Here is a 19425-nt window from a genome sequence, read left to right as displayed (position 1 = left end):
TTTCCAAAGAAGTGAGTGGGAGCACTATAGAATTTCTGATAAGAATATGTGGTTGACATATTGTGGATCAGAAGTAATGTAGAATTTCTGTAAAGCATACAAGGTTGTTTGAAAGGATTTTTTCAAAGGAATACCTGGATTGCGCTACTTGAACGTTGAGCATCAAAGATCTATGGAGATAGATCGAAAGCGCTTGATAGAAGTTTCAACAAGATGCATGCCTTGACAAGTTTTTGAAGGAGTTCAAAATAGATCAACAAAGAAGGAGTTATTGGTTGTGTTGTAAGGTGTGAATTTGAGTAAGACTCAGCACCCGACCCCGGCAGAATAAAGAGAATAGACGAAGGTCGTCTTCTATGCCTTGGCCGTAGAATCTGAAGTATGCCATGTTGGGTACCGCACCTGATGTGTGCCTTGACTCAAAGTCTGTTGAGAGGTACAGAGAGTGATCCATGATTGAATGACTAGCAGCGGTCAAATTTATCTTTAGTAACTGATGGACTAAGGAATTTTTCTCGATTATGGATGTGGTTAAAAAGTTCGTCGTAAAGGGTTACGTCGATGCAAGCTTTGACACTAATCTGAATAACTATGAGTAGTGAAACGGATTCGTATAGTAGAGTACATATTTGCAGTATTTCCGAATAGCACATAGTAGCAGCATCTATAAGATGACATAAAAATTTGTAAAGAATACACGGATCTGAAAGTTTCAGAACCGTTGACTAAAACCTCTCTCACGAGCAAGACGTGATCAGTCCCCAAAACTATATGGGTGTTGGATTCGTTGAAATCACATGGTGATGTGAACTAGATTACTGACTCTAGTGCAAGTGGGAGACTGTTGGAAATATGCCCTAGAGGCAATAATAATTAGTTATTATTATATTTCTTTGTTCATGATAATCATTTATTATCCATGCTATAATTGTATTGATTGGAAACACAATACTTGTGTGGATACATAGACAAAACACTGTCCCTAGTAAGTCTCTAGTTGACTAGCTCGTTGATCAAAGATGGTCAAGGTTTCCTCGCCATAGGCAAGTGTTGTTACTTGATAACGAGATCACATCATTAGGAGAATCATGTGATGGACTAGACCCAAACTAATAGACGTGGCATGTTGATCGTGTCATTTTGTTGCTACTGTTTTCTGCGTGTCAAGTATTTGTTCCTATGACCATGAGATCATATAACTCACTGACACCGAAGGAATTCTTTGTGTGTATCAAACGTCGCAACGTAACTGGGTGACTATAAAGATGATCTACAGGTATCTCCGAAGGTGTTCGTTGAGTTAGTATGGATCAAGACTGAGATTTGTCACTCCGTATGACGGAGAGGTATCTCGGGGCCCACTCGGTAATACAACATCACACACAAGCCTTGCAAGCAATGTGACTTAGTGTAAGTTGCGGGATCTTGTATTACGGAACGAGTAAAGAGACTTGCCGGTAAACGAGATTGAAATAGGTATGCGGATACTGACGATCGAATCTCAGGCAAGTAACATACCTAAGGACAAAGGGAATGATATACGGGATTATATGAATCCTTGGCACTGAGGTTCAATCCATAAGATCTTCGGAGAATATGTAGGATCCAATATGGGCATCCAGGTCCCGCTATTGGATATTGACCGAGGAGTCACTCGGGTCATGTCTACATAGTTCTCGAACCCGCAGGGTCTGCACACTTAAGGTTCGACGTGCTTTTATGCGTATTTGAGTTATATGGTTGGTTACCGAATGTTGTTTGGAGTCCCGGATGAGATCCCGGACGTCACGAGGAGCTCCGGAATGGTCCGGAGGTAAAGATTGATATATAAGAAGTCCTGTTTTGGTCACCGGAAAAGTTTCGGGCTCATCGGTAGTGTACCAGGAGTGCCGGGAGGGGTGCCGGGGACCATCGGGAGGGGTGTCACGCCCCAAGGGGTCTCATGGGCTATGGGAAGAGATAAACCAGCCCCTAGTGGGCTGGAATAAGTTTCCACTAAGGCCCATAAGGTTTGAGAAGGAAAAAACACAAGGTGGAAAGAGTTTCCAAGTGGGAAGGTGGAATCCTACTCCAAGTAGGATTGGAGTAGGACTCCTCCACCTCCAACTTCGGCCAAACCTTGAGGGTTTGAGGCTGCCTCTTCCCTCCCCCTCCCTCCTATATATACTGAGGTATTAGGGCTGATTTGAGACAACTTTTGCCACGGCAGCCCGACCACATACCTCCACGGTTTTACCTCTAGATCGCGTTTCTGCGGAGCTCGGGCGGAGCCCTGCTGAGATTAGATCACCACCAACCTCCGGAGCGCCGTCACGCTGCCGGAGAACTCATCTACCTCTCCGTCTCTTTTGCTGGATCAAGAAGGCCGAGATCATCGTCGAGCTGTACGTGTGCTGAACGCGGAGGTGCCGTCCGTTCGGCACTAGATCGGAGCGGATCGTGGGACGGATCGCGGGACGGTTCGTGGGACGGATCGCGGGGCGGATCGAGGGACGTGAGGACGTTCCACTACATCAACCGCGTTTCTTAATGCTTCTGCTGTGCGATCTATAAGGGTACGTAGATCGGAAATCCCCTCTCGTAGATGGACATCACCATGATAGGACTTCGTGCGCGTAGGAAATTTTTTGTTTCTCATGCGACGTTCCCCAACAGTGGCATGTATGTAGAGTATATAGCCTTCAAAACGCTCTGCATTTTTATCCGGTTCTCTATCTAAAAAGATCTCGACGCTATTAATTCCTTGATCCAAATCAAAGGACATCTTTCGTTAGTAGTATTATATACTACTCCCTCCGTTCCTAAATATAAGTCTTTTAAAAAAATTCAATATGTAGTTTACTAGTGAAACCTCTAAAATGACTTATATTTAGGAATGGAGGAAGTACTCCGTCATGCGAATACGTTCATCCCATCAGCCATTGTAGTAGTACTACATAATGCATCCTCTGATTTGAAAAAAAATTAGAGAGATTTAGGAAGATTTTACATTTATGATTTCCTTTCTTTCCTAGCGAGCTCGTTCAGAGACGAGTGCAGAGAGCAGGCTCTCAGCCGGCCGCTTGCTTGCCGACGAAGGACACTTGAAACGACATGGGTCAGACGCGTCTTTGACTCGGTCGGTCGAGCCCGAGTAGATGGGGTCCGACCGAGGTCGCGGCTCACCGGTCTCGGCCACCCCCAACGCAACCAGGGAGACGGCTCGACTTCCGATGAACGCGTTTGCACACACCCCAATACCCCCTCTCGATCGGCACGGTTCTTCCTCGATACGATACCCACCGCGCGCGCGACGGGCTGCCGCTTCCCCTCCTCTCCCTCCTCCCGCCGCCGAACCTAGCCCTAGCTGTCCACATTCTCCGGCCCTAGCTAGCTAGCTCGTCTTCCTGCCGGCGGCCGGCGAAGGCGATTCGGTTCCCGGTGCCTTCTCCAGTTCCCACGCCTGAAGAGCAAGGTCGCCGGCCGGCCGGCCACAGGTGTGCATCCCTCATCCCTGCGCTCTTCGCGACTGTTATTACTGAAGCTATTGGATTCGATTGCGTCTCTACTAGTCCCACGACTGTCAAAACGTGGCCGGCGCTAAGCCATTGTGCCACTTTTAGGCCGTGCTGTTCGGTTAGTGTCGGCGCGTGCACACCACATGTCCGGCGATATGCCTGCAAGGGGTCAGCCATTCAGCCTCCATTGCATGCCCGGTTGTGTTGCGAGATTCAGTACGGTATTGCGTAGAGTAGTGTAGAATACGTAGATCATATATATGAGTATTTGAATGAGGTCCTATTTCTGTGGACTTTCCCCCTAATTTCAAATGTGTAGCTGAATTTCATATGGTGTAGCAATGAGAAATGTCGCGGGTATTTGGTTTAGCCAAATCAAGATGGCGATCTCTAAAATTTTGTGCAATGCGGTCAAGTCTTTAAAAGCATTAATGCCTCTGTGTTGCTTCGGAGCAGCAAAACTGACTGCAGTTGTATTGGATTAGTGATATACTCCGTCCGTTCGAAATTACTTGTCGCATAAATGAATAAAAATAAATGTACTTAAAACTAAAATACATCTACATACATTCATTCCTATGGCAAGTATTTTCGAACGAAGGGAGTACAACAATCAACACACTTGTTAAGACATGACATCATAAAAGGTAATACGCAATAACCATGCACTTGTTAAGACATGACATCATAAAAGGTAATATGCGATAACCATGCACTTGTTCAACCAATGGTCCAATGGCACGTGCCAGAGTAAAAGGCGCTGGCGGTCTGAGAACTTGTGTTGTGGGTGCACCTAAGTCCCACTACTTGCAAACCGAAAAAACCCGTCACAGAACTTGCGTTTCGGGCTTATCTAGGTCACAACCGCCAGTTGGACCGGTCCGCTGTCCGGTTTTCTTCGTTCGCGGTCACGCGAGGCTCACGTGTGAGGTGATTTTTGCACAGAAGACCCTGGTCGGTTTGCTAATCACTTGGGGACGTCCCTGCCTTAGGACAGATGAGGGAGGCGACATGCGGCCGCGGTGCTGGTGCGTCGAGCTCGTCGGCGGCAAGTATTGAGCTGATGGAGGTGATGGAGAGGTTGCCGAAGTTGAGGACACGAACCCCGACGAGTGCGTCGTCGTGGCGCCCGGCACCGAGGTCTTCTGCCACGACGCACACCCGGTCAAGCGGGAGGACGAGGAGAGGCTGGACGGCCCAGGCTACGACGACGTCGGCGGCGTCCGCAAGCAGCTCGCGCAGATCCGGGAGCTGGTCGAGCTGCTGCTGCGCCACCCCAAGCTCTTCAAGACGCTCGGCGTGAAGCCGCCCAAGGGGATCCTGCTCTACGGCCCGCCCGGCACCGGCAAGACGCTGCTCGCGCGTGCCATCGCGGCCGAGTTGGGCGCCAACTTCGTCGTCATCAACGGTCCGAAGATCATGTCCATGATGGCCGGCCAGAGCGAGGACAACCTGCGCAAGGTGTTCGCCCAGGCCCAGGCGCCGTCCATCATCTTCATGGACGAGATCGACGCCATCGCGCCCAACCGCGAGAAGACGCACGGCGAGGTGGAGCGCCGCGTCGTGTCCCAGCTGCTCACGCTCATGGACGGCCTCTGCCCTCGCGCGTAGGTCATGGTCATCGGCGCCACCAACCGCCCCAACAGCATCGACCCGGCGCTTCGGCCGCTTCAACAAGGAGATCGACATCGGCGTGCCCGACGAGGTCGGCCACCTCGAGATCCTCCGCATCCACTCCAAGGACATGCCCCTCTCGGACGACGTCGACCTCGAGCGCATTGGCAAGGACACGCACGGCTTCGTCGGTGCCGACCTCGCCGCGCTCTGCTCCGAGGCGGCCTTCCAGTGCATCCGCCAGAAGATCGACGTCCTCGACCTGGAGGCGGACACCATCGACGTAGAGGTGCTCAACTCCATGTTGGTGATCATGGACGACCTCGTGCACGCCAAGGAGGTGACCAAGCCATCGGCGCTGCGGGAGACGGGGCTGGTGGAGGTCCCCAAGGTGTCGTGGGAGGACGTGGGCGGCCTGGAGGACGTCAAGCTGGAGCTCCAGGAGACGGTGCAGTACCCGGTGGAGCACCCGGGAAACAGAGGAAGGGAAAAAACGATTTATCATATGTAAAATGTGCAATACGCCCCTCATCGTTAATCACCAGGGTCTTCTGTGCAAAAATCACGTCACACGTGAGCCTCGCGTGACCGCGAACGAAGAAAACCGGGTAGAAGACCGGTCCAACTGGCGGTTGTGACCTAGATAAGCCCGAAACGCAAGTTCTGTGACGGGTTTTTTCGGTTTGCAAGTAGTGGGACTTAAGTGCACCCGCCACACAAGTTCTCAGACCGCCAGCGCCTTTTACTCCACGTGCCATGTCCTGATTTTGGATTTGAAAGTTTGGACAATGGAGATTGGGGATTAGGGGCGGTTGGGAAAAAAATCGATTAATAGATTGACTCGCTAGTTTGTAAAATAAGTACTGCCGTGTACTTATATACTCCCTCCGTGCCAAAATAAATGACTCAAAAATGATTCAATTTTGTACTAACATTAGTACAAAGTTGAATCAATTTTGAGTCACTTATTTTGGGACGGAGGGAGTAATATTTTCCCATTCAAAATGTGAGAGTGGAGTTGCTTTCTAGTTTGACCGAGTTGTGTGTAGCGGTAGGTTTGTTGTCTGAGACTCCACAAATGCTTTACTTGTGATTTTTTTTTAAACCAAAGAGGGTCTTGTGGATCCTAGATGAGTAAGCGAGATTGGGATAGAGTGGGGCAGTGAAGTCACCACCACCATCACTAACCCAAATTTATAAGACAGTAGACCTTTAGAAACGAAGAGTTAGCGTCTGGTGGGTCCTTGATGAAGGAGCGAAATTGGGATAGAGAGTGAGGCAGTGAAATCGCCACCACCAACCCAAACTTATAAGATATGTAGGAGTAGATAATATGCCTTATCCATTGTTTATCAAGTGTAGAGGCATATTCAGCGTAGGAGTCATAACGTGCACACCGAATGTCCGATGATATGCTTGCGAGGGGTTAGTCTGCATGCCTGGTTGTGTTACAAGAATCAAATCTACCATTGCCTAGAGCGAGCATATTTGAATGAAGGGCATCTTTTTGGAGTTTGGGTAATCCAATCACTTCCGTTTTCTAAAAAATTGGCATGGTTCACCCAAAGTTATAGGCATCATCATATTTAATAATGCCTAATCCGCAGCAGAAAATCCAACGGCAATATGAACCAGTGAAATCGAGATTCCAGCTATAAAATTATTGTGCAATGTAGTAAGATTTTTAAATATGTTTATCGTTCGTAACGAATACACGGACGATGATGGAGTATACTCTTTTGTTGAAAGAATATCTTGATCGATGGCTGATGATTTTAGTTGCTTGATTGCTACTGCTGCTCCTCAATCTGTTGTGGTACTAAGAATATGGATGTGTTTTTCATCTTTATTGCATATCACCGGCTTAACAACGATGTTGGATGTTTGATATTTTGCTGTTAGCCTGCTTTCCTTATTCATTTGAACACCAAGTCACTACGAATCCGCATAAGCTTCCTGCAGGATGGATGATGATTTGGCTGCAGCGGAAGCTGAGCAGCTTGAAGAGGTCCTCCGACTCTCAGCTCAGTCTGCGACGATGGCGTGTGCAATGTGCAGACTGATGACAGTATCAGTGGAAGCATCATGGAAACCTGAAAATTGTGACCATGTCATCTGTATTGACTGCTTCTCCAAATACACAACAGAGACAGTGGCCACAGAGATGCCAAAGTGCCCAGTTGCTTCTTGCAAATATCACGTTATTGAGCCAGAGATACATGAAGTTATGGAAGTAGACGATGATGGCAGCCTGATTGCAATCAAAGAAATCGATGATGGCAAAGGGAAGAAACATCCCTATAATGGGCTGGAGGAATTCGGCCAAAGTTCCGGCAGTGGCATGATGATGTGTGCGGTTTGCAGGCTGATGATCGTATCGCTGGAAGCATCGTGGAAACCCGAGAATTGTGATCATAACATCTGCATCACCTGCTTCGCCAGATACACAACCGAGACCATGGCCACCGAGATGCCCAAGTGTCCGATTTCTTCTTGTGATACCCTGTTGAAGCCAGACACACCACAATTGACCAATATCGACGATGATGGCGATGCTGGCAGCTCGTCATCAATCCGAGTGATAGACAAAGGCAAGCAACCGTGCAACGCCGTGCTTCAAGAGCTCGGCCAATGTTCCAGCGGGACAGCAATTGCCAACGACTTCTACTGCACCATCTGCATGGAGGAAGTGCCTGCCATAGAATGCTTCCCGGTGGACGGGTGCACGCACGCGTTCTGCGTCAGCTGCGTGAGGCAGTACATTGCGGCGAAGGTGGAAGAGAACGTGCTTCCCATCAGGTGCCCCGACCCGGGCTGCAAGGACGGCATGCTGCAACCGGAGGCGTGCCGGGACGTGATCCCGACGCCGCTGTTCCAGCGGTGGGGCGCCGCGCTCTGCGACATGGCGCTCGAGGGGCTCAAGTTCTACTGCCCCTTCAAGGACTGCTCGGCGCTGCTGGTGGACGACCACCAGGACGGGGACGCGGTGATAACGGACGTGGAGTGCCCCCACTGCTCCCGCATGTTCTGCGCCCAGTGCAAGGTGCCCTGGCACGGCGGCGTGGACTGCGCCGAGTTCCAGCGGCTCGGCGAGGACGAGCGCGGGCGGGAGGACCTGCTGCTGAGGAAGGTCGCGCAGGAGAGCAACTGGCGGAGGTGCGCCAAGTGCAGGATGTACGTCGAGAGGGTGCAAGGCTGTGTGTACATTGTCTGCAGGTACTGTGTAAGCTTCGCTTGCTGGAATCTCCTGTACACCAGCAAGTAGTTCCATGTGCATGACGAGAGGCTTCTTGTTTCCTTGGATTTGCAGGTGCGGCCACCATTTCTGCTACCTGTGCGGCTCCGAGATGGCGAAGGGCAATCATCATTGCAGCAAGTGCAAGCGTACGTGGTGATCGGTGAATGGTCTGCAGATGCCCGGCGCTACTTCAGGGAAGCAACCTTCATTGTGTGGGTACTTCTCGGTTTAAAAGCTGGACAATGCTCTACTAGGGTATTAGTACTGCTTACTGACTTAGTTAGCATTATTAATTAGCTCGTGCGGCTCTGATGCCATTTTACTAGCTCTAGTTGACAATCGGAAGTGGCAACTATATGAGCTCCATTGGTAAACATCACAAGAGTGGTGATTTGGGAATTATTCCCGTGTAATAGCACACGGCGCCTCCAATGTTGACCCTTAAATCTGACAAGGTATCCGTCTACGGATTAGTCAAAAATTACTAGACACTACCTTAAGGCATTTCTAACACTGATCCTTAAACCGGACATGGTATCCGTCTGCGGGGCTGGACCAATCCGTGGACATGGATACGGGAGCAAGCATTGAGTTGCATTTTCCAAATGTTTGTCTAGACCTGACCATTTTGAAATTCAAGTGCATAGTGTTCGATCACAACCAAAAAAATACGGTGTTTATAGTTTTTGCATGCTCGATCACAACCAAAAACAGGATGGTGTTTATAGTTTTTACAAGCTCGGTCACAAAAGTACCTCAACCCGATAGTTTGTGTACGTTTTTGGTTGCTAGGCGTGCACCTCCAACTTGAGTCATCCACCTGGCCATCCTCGTATAAGCCTTCGCCACCCCCTTCCTTCACCGTGGACCATCTCTAGCATCTTACTATCAGCCTGGACCTCTAAACCTTTACAAATAATGAGGTCAATCATCCTAAAAAATGGGACTTTTGTCTCGATCCCATAGAAAACAAACACATTCTATTGTGTGTTGACCATCGGGGAACAAATGGATTAAGATGAAGACGGACGGTTCAATTAGGGAGCATGGGAAGGCTTGTGGAGGTTTATAGGAATAAAAAAGGGGATATATGTGTTCTCTCAAGTAGTTGATTCCTCTTCGGTGGTGGCGGAGGACAGACACAAGCTAAGGTAGGGCGGGCTTTGGTCATTCGTCACCAGCAATGTTGTCGTGCTGATGCGCCGCCTTCCACCCTACCCACATTGGAGAAATCAAGGTAGGGTGGTCGCCAACCATTTCCCTATTGGGTCCTCTGCCGCTGCTCTCTGGCATCCTACTGCCTAGGAGTCTCCAACCTTCAAGAGTAACATATCCTCGATGAACTCAAAGGAAAATCCAAAATCCTTTAGTGCAAAGATATCGAGGGATCCTCTCTTTGTCTGAGCAACATAATGCCTTGATGCCAGCTGAAGCATGCGCTAGAAGCACGTTTGGATTCTCAGCTCGCAACGGTGGTCCTATTTTGTAGCACGAATTGTTCATGCCTTGTGCATCCCCCCGACGATAATGTTGGTCGTTGTTTGTAGTAGCAATGGTCCATACCTCATAGCATCACGGTAGCGCGCACACGGTGAGACGTGAGTCAAGGGAGAGAGGACGACCGTGGGATGAAACTAAGAAGGTATCGTTGGGGAGAAGGAGAGGGGAGACAGAGTGATGCACTCGAGGAGAAGGATCAGAGAGAAATATGATAAGAACAAGACGAAGAAAGACCATATGAGGCCCATTAGACACGTGTGCATGAGCGAGAGGGCTTAGGCAGCGCTTGGATTGGTCGTCCGACTAAAACCGTTTACCATTTGTTTTTTTTAACAACTCACCACATCTTTATTAGCTAGAAATAAACACGTTGTCTCTTATAAGTAGTGAAGTGATGGCACTAGGAGGCTCATCAAACCACTAGTTTAGGGAAGAAAATTTGCAAATCCTAGCTTGTTCGTTGGCAACAGAATTAGCCTCTCTGTGACAATGGTCGTACCGCACATGGGTAAAATCCCTAGCCATATGATAGCAATCATCAAGAATAGCTGCAGGTGTACCAGAGGAGTTACCTCCTTCTTGCATCGAAGCAATCACATCAGTATTATCTGAATTAACTATGAGCTTGTTGCAACCCACTAACGTAGCCCAAAAAGAACCGAGAGCATCTCCAACACCGTTTACCATTTGTTTTCTATATAAAGGAGCATAGTTACAAGAAGAACTGAGAGCATCTCCAATAACCACCCTATTTTTAGACACGGGACAATTTTAGGGCATGAGAGGGCAAAAAACAGCCTCCACCAACAACCTAATTATTAAAAAAATTGCAAGAATAAATTGGGCAGCTCAAAAAATGAAACACCTCATGTAACACACGGGTGGCTGCTGCAAACCAAAAATGGTTTGCACACGCATGCCCATCCACTCATAGCCGCACACCCGCCCCATCGTTGGTCACATATTTGTGGATGCCGCACCTATCGTGTCCCACCGTCGTCGAATCCACTTCCTCGTCGATGTCGGATCCACTTACCCGCAGTGTCCCATTACTGTCGGATCTACTTCCATGTCGTGTCCTGTCGTCGCCGCCTTATTCCCGCCAAAAATCGGCGTTGCTGATTTTACGAACCATCGCTTCTTCTCCGGGCCGCCACCGCAAGTTCTTCTCCGTGTCACCGCCTCCCCGGAGCCACCAGTTGCTTCCCCAACACCAAGGGCTCCTCGTCATGGCAACTAAGCGCAAGAGCACCACCGGATTCAACAGGGTGTGCCAGCGGCCATTCGACAACTACGGCGTGGAGTTTCAACACGTCGACTGCCAGTATTGGCTCGGCACGTATGCGATGACGACCTCGTCATGTGGTGTGTATGACATCATCATGTGGAGTCTCGGGCGGATGTGGAGCACGTCGCCCCGCGGTGACGAATGCGTCGATCCCGATCCATGGGGCTTATTGTATTATTATTGACGAGCAGGACAACATCTGAGAGAGCAATGATGATGCCATGCTAGCATTTGCTCGGGCACATTTGGAGTATGTGAAAGGCGAGAGGGAGTTCTAGTGGATGGAGGAGGTCGAGAAGCGCAAGAATGATGACGAGGTAGGGCCTTTGTCGTCATAGTGCAAGAGGAAGAAGAATGTAGGAGGCTCCACTGTGATCTCGAGGTGGAGAATGATGGCTCCAGTGTATCGACTCGGACAATTTGTATTGTTTGTAGTAGTGCTTGTCGTAGTTTTAAGTTGGTAGTTAAAGTTGCATGTAGTATTTAAACTATGTTTGTAGTTTGCATGCTTAAATTTCAATCAAACGTTGTTTGGAATATGAAATATGGTCAAAGTAGTTCAAAAAAAGTTGATTGATTTAGATGCCCTATTTTAGAGCTACTGTTGGAGACGGCACTTCCTCCAAAGAAACTAGTTTCCATTTACAAATACATTACTCCTCCTTTTTTTCATGCCAAAAAGTAATACTCCCTCCAACATTTTTATAAGGTATTTCAGACAACTGATTTTGAACTGTTTAGGACAGTGTTTGAACCGGCTAAAACACGAAATCACTAATTGAGGAGTACACCTTTCAAAGATCACTTCCACCTCTCCGGTAGACGACAAGTGACGCATTGCATGTGTGTCACTTGTAGCAACCTAAAAGTTTTTTTAAATAGATCTGTATTTTCAAAATGTTTTATATTATAAACCATGCGTTTAAATCTTGAACCGCTTTCTTCATTGGATTTCTTGCATCGAGAACTTTAAAACTAGATCCCATGTTGGTAGGTTTGACGACATTTTTTTATGAAAAAAAGCGTGCCTCTCATGAAAGAAAAAAAAAGAAACGCGTTTTTCCCCGTTTCCGAGATGCACGGTCGTGCCTCTTGATACGTCCATTTTTCATCATGATTTCTTATTGATATCATGTTATTCTTGTCCATTATTCCCCATTATCATATGATTCTTATGCTATTTCTCTCTGAATATGCAAGATACATCACGAAGAGGGAAATATCTGGAAGTGGAATTCTGGACCTGAAAACCGAGAAAAAGGTAGAAAAATCACCAGACTCCAAATGATCTGAAACTTCACGGAGAATATTTATGGAATACTTAAGAATTTCGAGGCCAAAACTATACCAAAGGTGGGCCGCCTGTTGGCCACAAGAAAACAGGGCGCCCACAGGTCATGCCCTAATGGCTTGTGGGGCCCATGCAGGTCTCCTGACCCCTCTCTTCTCCTATATGGTGTGTTTTACCCTAAAAAATCATAAGCAATCTTTTGGGACGAAGGGCCATCATCTCGAGGCGGAAACCTGGGCAGAGGCCCTTTTGCCCTACGACTGTCAAATTCTACTAGGGGAATTCTTCTCCGGGACGGGAAGATCGAAGCCATCGTCATCACCAATGCTTCCTCCTTCGTGTGAGGACCAGTATTCATCAACATATTCACTAGCACCATCTCATCTCCAACCCTAGTTCATCTCTTGCATTCAATCTTTGTCCCAAAACCTCAGATTGGTACCTGTGGGTTACTAGTTGTGTTGATTACATCTTGTCGTTGATGCTTGTTGGATTACTTGGTGGAAGATACTATGTTCAAATCCTTAATCATTATTATTACACCTATGATCTTGAACACATTGACAAAGTGTGAGTAGTTACTATTGTTCCTGTCGACGTGTGAGGAGTCTTGCTATAAGTAATCTTGTGAAGTTGGTATTCATTCGATATTTTGATGATATGTATGTTGTTACTTCCTTTAGTGGTGTCATGTGAACATCGACTACATGACACTTCACCATTCTATGGGCCTAAGGGAAGTCATTGTGGAGTAACAAGTAGATGATGGGTTGCTAGAGTGACAGAAGCTTAAACCCCAGTTTATGTGTTGCTTCATAAGGGGTCGATTTGGATCCACATGTTTCATGCTATGGTTGAATTTATCTTAATTCTTCTTTCATAGTTGCGGATGCTTGCGAGAGGGGGTAATCATAATTAGGTTGTTAATTCAAGTAAGAACAACCCTTAGCACCGGTCCACCCACATATAAAATTATCAAAGTAGCGAACGCGAATCAACTCGACATGATGAACATGACTAGACAGAAATTCCCATGTGTCCTCGGGAGTGCTTGCTTAATATAACAGTACTTTCCAGCCTGTCCTTTGCTATAAAAGGATTGGGATATCTTGGTGCACCTTTTCTAATATTGCCACTTGTTACTTCTTATGAATTATCTTGCTACAAAACTATCTACTATTGTTACTTACAACACTTGCATAAAATACTTTGCTGAAAACCGCTTGTCATTTCCTTCTGCTCCTCGTTTGGTTCGACACAGTTACTTATCGAAAGGAGTACGATTGATCCCCTATACTTGTGGGTCATCAAGACTCTTTTCTAGCGCTGTTGCAGGGGAGTAAAGCGCGTTTGAAAACTGTTGGCTAATCCTTATAACGGTTCAAGTCATCCTAATTACCATTTTATATATGTCGATGAGATCTGTGGATTGTTTAAGCTTTCAGGTCCACCCGGAGACAAAGTTAAGAAGAAACTTTTTCTTTTATCTTTGGAGGGAAAAGCACTAATGTGGTACAGTCTATTGGATGATATTGGATCGTGAGACTGGAATCGCTTGAAGCTGGAATTTCATCAGAAGTTTTATCGTAATTGATGTTCGATCTCGAAGAGAAGGAAGAGATCTTCGAAAAGTAGGTTTTTATGATTCGATAAAGAATCAAACTTGTTTAAATGTTCCAGGAAACTTAAGATTAAGATGCTCCAGAATGGAAACGAGCGAATGTCCACAATACCCGGATTTAGTCAGATCCAATTCGAGGGATTTTAAGGCGGAAGAAGTAGGGCAAAGGAGCCACGGGGGGCCCACAAGCCTGCTAGGCGCCCCCCAGGCCGCGGCTAGGGGGCTTGTGACCTCCCCCGGGGTCCTTTGCCTTGGTTCTCAAGTCCCGTGCGCATCTTTTGTTATGGAAAAAATCATTCCGCAAGTTTTACTCCGTTTGGACTCCATTTAATATTCTTCTATGAAAAAGGTCAAAAACACGAAAAAAACAGAAACTGGCACTTGGCACTGAGTTAATAGGTTAGTTCCAAAAAAGATATAAAATAGCATATTCATGCATACAAAACATCCAAAGTTGACAAGATAATAGCACGGAACCATAAAAAATTATAGATACGTTGGAGACGTATCACTCTTGTACCTCACTTATATTATTTTGAGAATCTTTAAACACCATGGTAATTGGTTTAGGTTATGAATTTAGTCCTAATATAATGGCATCCAAGAGGGATATAATAAAAAAATCATATTAAGTGCATTGAATATGATAAGAAGTTTGATTCCTTGCATATAGTTTTGAGATATGAAGATGGTAATATGAGAGTCATGCTAGTAAGTAACTGTGAATTGGAAGAAATACTTGTGTTAATGTTTGTGATTCTCGTGGCATGCACGTATGGTTAACCTTTATGTGATGAAGTCGGAGCATGAATTGTTTAATGGTTGTTAACCTTTGTGTGGAAGTCGGGATCGCGCGATGGTTAACTCCTACCAACCCTTCTCCTAGGAGCATGCGTCTAATACTTTGCTTCGATAACTAATATGCTTTTGCAATAAGTATGTGAGTTCTTTATGACTATGTTGAGTTCATGGATTATACGCATTCTCACCCTTCCACCTTTGCTAGCCTCTCTAGTACCGCGCAACGTTCGTCGGTACCTTAAACCCACCTTCCTCAAAACAACCACCATATATTTTCCTCAAAACAGCCACCATACATACCTATTACGACATTTTCATAGCCATTCCGAGATATATTGCCATGCAACACCATCGTTCCTTTTTTATATATGACACGCACCATCATTGTCATATTGCTTTGCATGATCGTAAGATAGCTAGCATGATGTTTTCATGGCTTGTCCATTTTTGTGTCATTCCTATGCTAGATCATTGCATATCTCGGTACACCATCGGGGGCATTCATATAGAGTCATATTTTTTTCTAGGTATCGAGTTGTAATCTTTGAGTTGTAAGTAAATAAAAGTGTGATGATTGGCATTATTAGAGCATTGTCCCGTGTGAGAGAAGGATGATGGAAGCTATGATTCCCTCACAAGTTGGGATGAGTATCCAGACTTTACAAAAAAAAAAAAAAGAGGCCAGCGAAGCCCATATAAAAAAATAAAATAGGCCAAAGATGCCCACCAAAAACGAGAGAAAGAGAGAAGGGACAACGCTACTACCTTTTTCCACACTTGTGCTTCAAACTAGCACCATGTTCTTCATAGAGAGTCTCATGTTTTGTCTTTTTCATATAACTAGTGGAATTTCATCTTTTGCACGACTACTTAGTTTTATTTTTGAGCTTGCATACACTTATAGCTCTAGTGCATATGTTGCATGGCAATTCCTACTCACTCATATTGATATCTATTGATGAGTATCTCCATAGCTCGTTGATACGCCTAGTTGATGTGATACTATCTTCTCCTCTTTATTTTTGCAACCTCCACCATATTCTGTTTTTACCTATAGTGCCATATATCCATGGCTCATGCTCATGTATTGCATGAGAGTTGAAAGGTTTGCGAACATAAAAAGTGTGAAACAATTTCTTGACTTTCATCGGGGTTGTGCATGATTTAGATACTTTGTGTGGGGAAGATGGAGCATGGCCACACTATATGATTTTGTAGGGATAACTTTCTAAGACCATCTTATTTCTAAAGGAAGCAATTGACTTGTTAGCATGCTTGAAGTATTATTGTTTTTGTGTCAATATTAGACTTTTGTTTTGAATCTTGTGGATCTGAGTATTCATGCCACAATAAAGAATATTACATGGATAAATATGTTAGGTAGCATTCCACATCAAAAAATTTGTTTTTATCATTTACCTACTCGAGGACGAGCATGAATTAAGCTTGGGGATGCTGATACGTCTCCAACGTATCTATAATTTTTTATTGTTCCATGCTATTATATTATCCGTTTTGCATGTTTTACATGCATTAATATGCTATTTTATACTCCCTCCGTCCCAAAATAAGTGTCTTAAGCTTAGTATAACTTTGTACTAGAGCTAGTATAAAGTTGAGACAGTTATTTTGGGACGGAGGGAGTATTAATTTTAGGACTAACCTATTAATCTAGAGCCTAGTGCCGGTTTCTGTTTTTTCCATGTTTTTGAGTTTTGCAGATAAGGAATATTAAACGGAGTCCAAACGGAATAAAATCTCCGGAATTATTTTTCTTGGACCAGAAGACACGTGCGATGCTTGGAGAAGGGGGCAGGACACCTGCCAAGTGGCCACAAGCCAGGGGCGCCCCCTAGGGCTTGTGGGTCCCCTACAGGCCTCCTAACCCTAATCCTTGGCCTATAAATTCCCAAATATTCCCCCAATACCAAAAGGAGGGACGAAAATACTTTTCCGCTGCCGGGAGCCTCTGTTCCCGTGAGATCCAATCTGGGAGCCATTTCCGGTAATTTGCCGGAGAGGGAATTGATCAAGGAGGGCATCTACATCTACTCCATTGCCCCTCCGATGATGCGTGAGTAGTTCACCAAAGACCTACGAGTCCATAGCTAGTAGCTAGATGGCTTCTTCTCTCTCTTTGTTCTTCAATACCATGTTCTTCATGATCTTCATGGAGATCTATCCGACGTAATACTCTTTTGCGGTGTGTTTATCGAGATCCGATGAATTGTGGGTTTATGTTCAGATTATCTATGAATATTATTTGAATCTTCTCTGAATTCTCATATGCATGATTTCATATCTTTGCAAGTCTGATCGAGTTATTGCTTTGGTTTGGCCAACTAGATTGGTAATTCTTGCAATGGGAGAAGTGCTTAGTTTTGGGTTCAATCTTGCGATGTCCTCACCGAGTGACAAAGTAGGGGTAGCGAGGCACGTATTGCATTGTTGCCATCGAGGATAAAAATATGGAGTTTTCATCATATTGCTTGAGTTTATCCCTCTACATCATGTCATCTTACTTAATGTGTTACTCTGTTCTTCATGAACTTAATACTCTAGATGCAGGCAGGAGTTGGTCGATATGTGGACTAATAGTAGTAGGTGCAGAATCATTTCGGTCTACTTGACGCGGACGTGATGCCTATATGCATAATCATTGCCTTGAATATCTTCATAATTATTCGCTTTTCTATCAATTGCTCGACAGTAATTTGTTCACCCACCGTATTATTTTCCTTCATGAGAGAAGCCTCTAGCGAAACCTATGGCCCCCGGGTCTATTTTCCATATTATATTTTCAGATCTATAAACCAAAAATACCAAAAATATATTCCTTCAATTTATTTACTTTTATTTTACTTTTAGTTTTAGCAATCTTTTATCTATCTCTATCAGATCTCGTCCTTGCAAATAACCTTGATGGGATTGACAACCCCTCTGTTGCGTTGGGTGAAAGTGTTTGATTGTTTGTGTAGGTACTAATATTGGAGCCTTGCTTGTTCCTCCTACTGGATTGATACCTTGGTTCTCAACAAACTAAGGAAAATACTTATCTACTTTGCTACACCACCCTTTCCTCTTCAAGGGAAAACCAACGCAAGCTCAAGAAGTAGCACCGGGTGACCAAGTTTGTGAGGGTTGGAAGTCTGCCCTGGGACTGTGTGTCCTTAGATCAAGGAGAATACGATAACGACTTAGTGTCCTAGGACTGTGTGTGCTTTGGTTTAAATACCAAGCCGCTCCAAATCAGACGTACGACTGTCACAACAGTTGGAACTGGGTCATCAAACCATTGTGTTCATCAAGCACCTGGTTCTAATTCCTCAACCCTTTCATTTCCTCAATTGTATGTTGACAACTTTGATCTTTACTGTTTGAAGAATTTGACTGAAGACTTTCACAATTTCCTCACCTCAAATTCTCCACCTTACTTATTCATCACCTGTATATCCTGAACACGCTACTTATGCAATTTGAACGTTTCATTTTACTTTGACGACCATGCTATCGTTGTTTGCACATGTGTGTGAGTACTTATTCCGCTGCACATAGTTCGTGACCGAGTACTTTGCTCACAAGGAATTTCCTCAGTGACGAATTTATAAAAATTGCCTATTCACCCCCTCTAGTCGATATAACACACTTTCAAGGATCTTTTGCTAGCCCAAAAATTCACACTAAGTAGACTTACTACTTGTGCATCCATAACCATTAAGCCCAGTTTCTTGCCATGAGAGTTCATCATACCTACATATGGATTGAATAAGATCCTTCAAGTAAGTTGTCATTTGTGGAGAAGGCAATCAAAATTGCCCTTAAATATGTAAGATTTTTTATTGTAAGGGAAAGTAAGCTTTGTACGATCTTGTGATAGTGAAGAAATAAAACCGACAAAGGTCATAATAAAGTTCACTATTACAAGGGACGATATAAAGTGATGTTCCTTTAGATTAAGAGATTGCACATATCAAACAAATAAAAGCTGATGATAATCTCCGCTTCCCTCTGCTAAGGGCCTATCTTTTATATTCTTACAAAAATTTACTTTCGTGCAAGAGTCAATAATATCTTGTTCCTACCTATCAACTCTCTAGTGGCAAAAATTATGTGTTAAGTAAATACCGAGACAAATATATCCAGTAGAATGCGAGTGATCATGATTCATTACCGTTGACATTATCCTTGAGGTAAAAAAAGTTGGGTGGCAATAATAATAGAGCCACCATCTTCCTATGTGTCCCACGAAATCACTAGTTCCAAAAAATATGCAATGTGTGTGCCAACAAACATAGAAGGCCACATTATAGTTGAGTATGTGAACTTGCTAGAAATACAAGCTCTTACTTAGACTCTTCTCTCGACTATGATAGCTATGATTATCCCAATGACTAATGACATTATTTGTCGGTCCTCAATAAAGTTTATGCTTCATACTCCTTCATTTGTGAATAGGTTGTTACTTATTTATGAGAAGCTATATGATGAAAAACTTGATGCTATGATAAAATACATGATGCTTGCATGTGCGTATTCTGTTTTTTATCGACTCCTCTCTCTCAAATCATGTAGTCA

General features: G+C 45.0%; 1 protein-coding gene and 1 pseudogene across 2 annotated transcripts; both read left to right on the top strand.

The window, feature by feature from the left end:
- Nucleotides 1–3235: 3235 nt before the first annotated feature.
- LOC123395578 lies at nt 3236–8843 on the top strand. Of its 2 annotated transcripts, none has more exons than XM_045090597.1 (3): nt 3236–3476; nt 7074–8327; nt 8422–8843. In XM_045090597.1, exons 2-3 carry the CDS (start codon nt 7075–7077, stop codon nt 8504–8506), a joined length of 1338 nt encoding a protein of 445 aa, XP_044946532.1. In that variant the 5' UTR covers nt 3236–3476; nt 7074; the 3' UTR covers nt 8507–8843. The 2 variants fall into 2 exon arrangements, with proteins under 2 accessions (XP_044946532.1, XP_044946533.1); XM_045090598.1 differs by having other exon boundaries at nt 7064–8327.
- On the top strand, nt 4538–7052 carry LOC123395580 (annotated as a pseudogene).
- Nucleotides 8844–19425: the final 10582 nt, after the last annotated feature.

The sequence above is a fragment of the Hordeum vulgare genome, chromosome 5H, assembly GCF_904849725.1.
Source record: "Hordeum vulgare subsp. vulgare chromosome 5H, MorexV3_pseudomolecules_assembly, whole genome shotgun sequence".
Classification (NCBI taxonomy): Eukaryota; Viridiplantae; Streptophyta; class Magnoliopsida; order Poales; family Poaceae; genus Hordeum; species Hordeum vulgare.
This window is presented reverse-complemented; position numbering and strand designations above follow the sequence as displayed.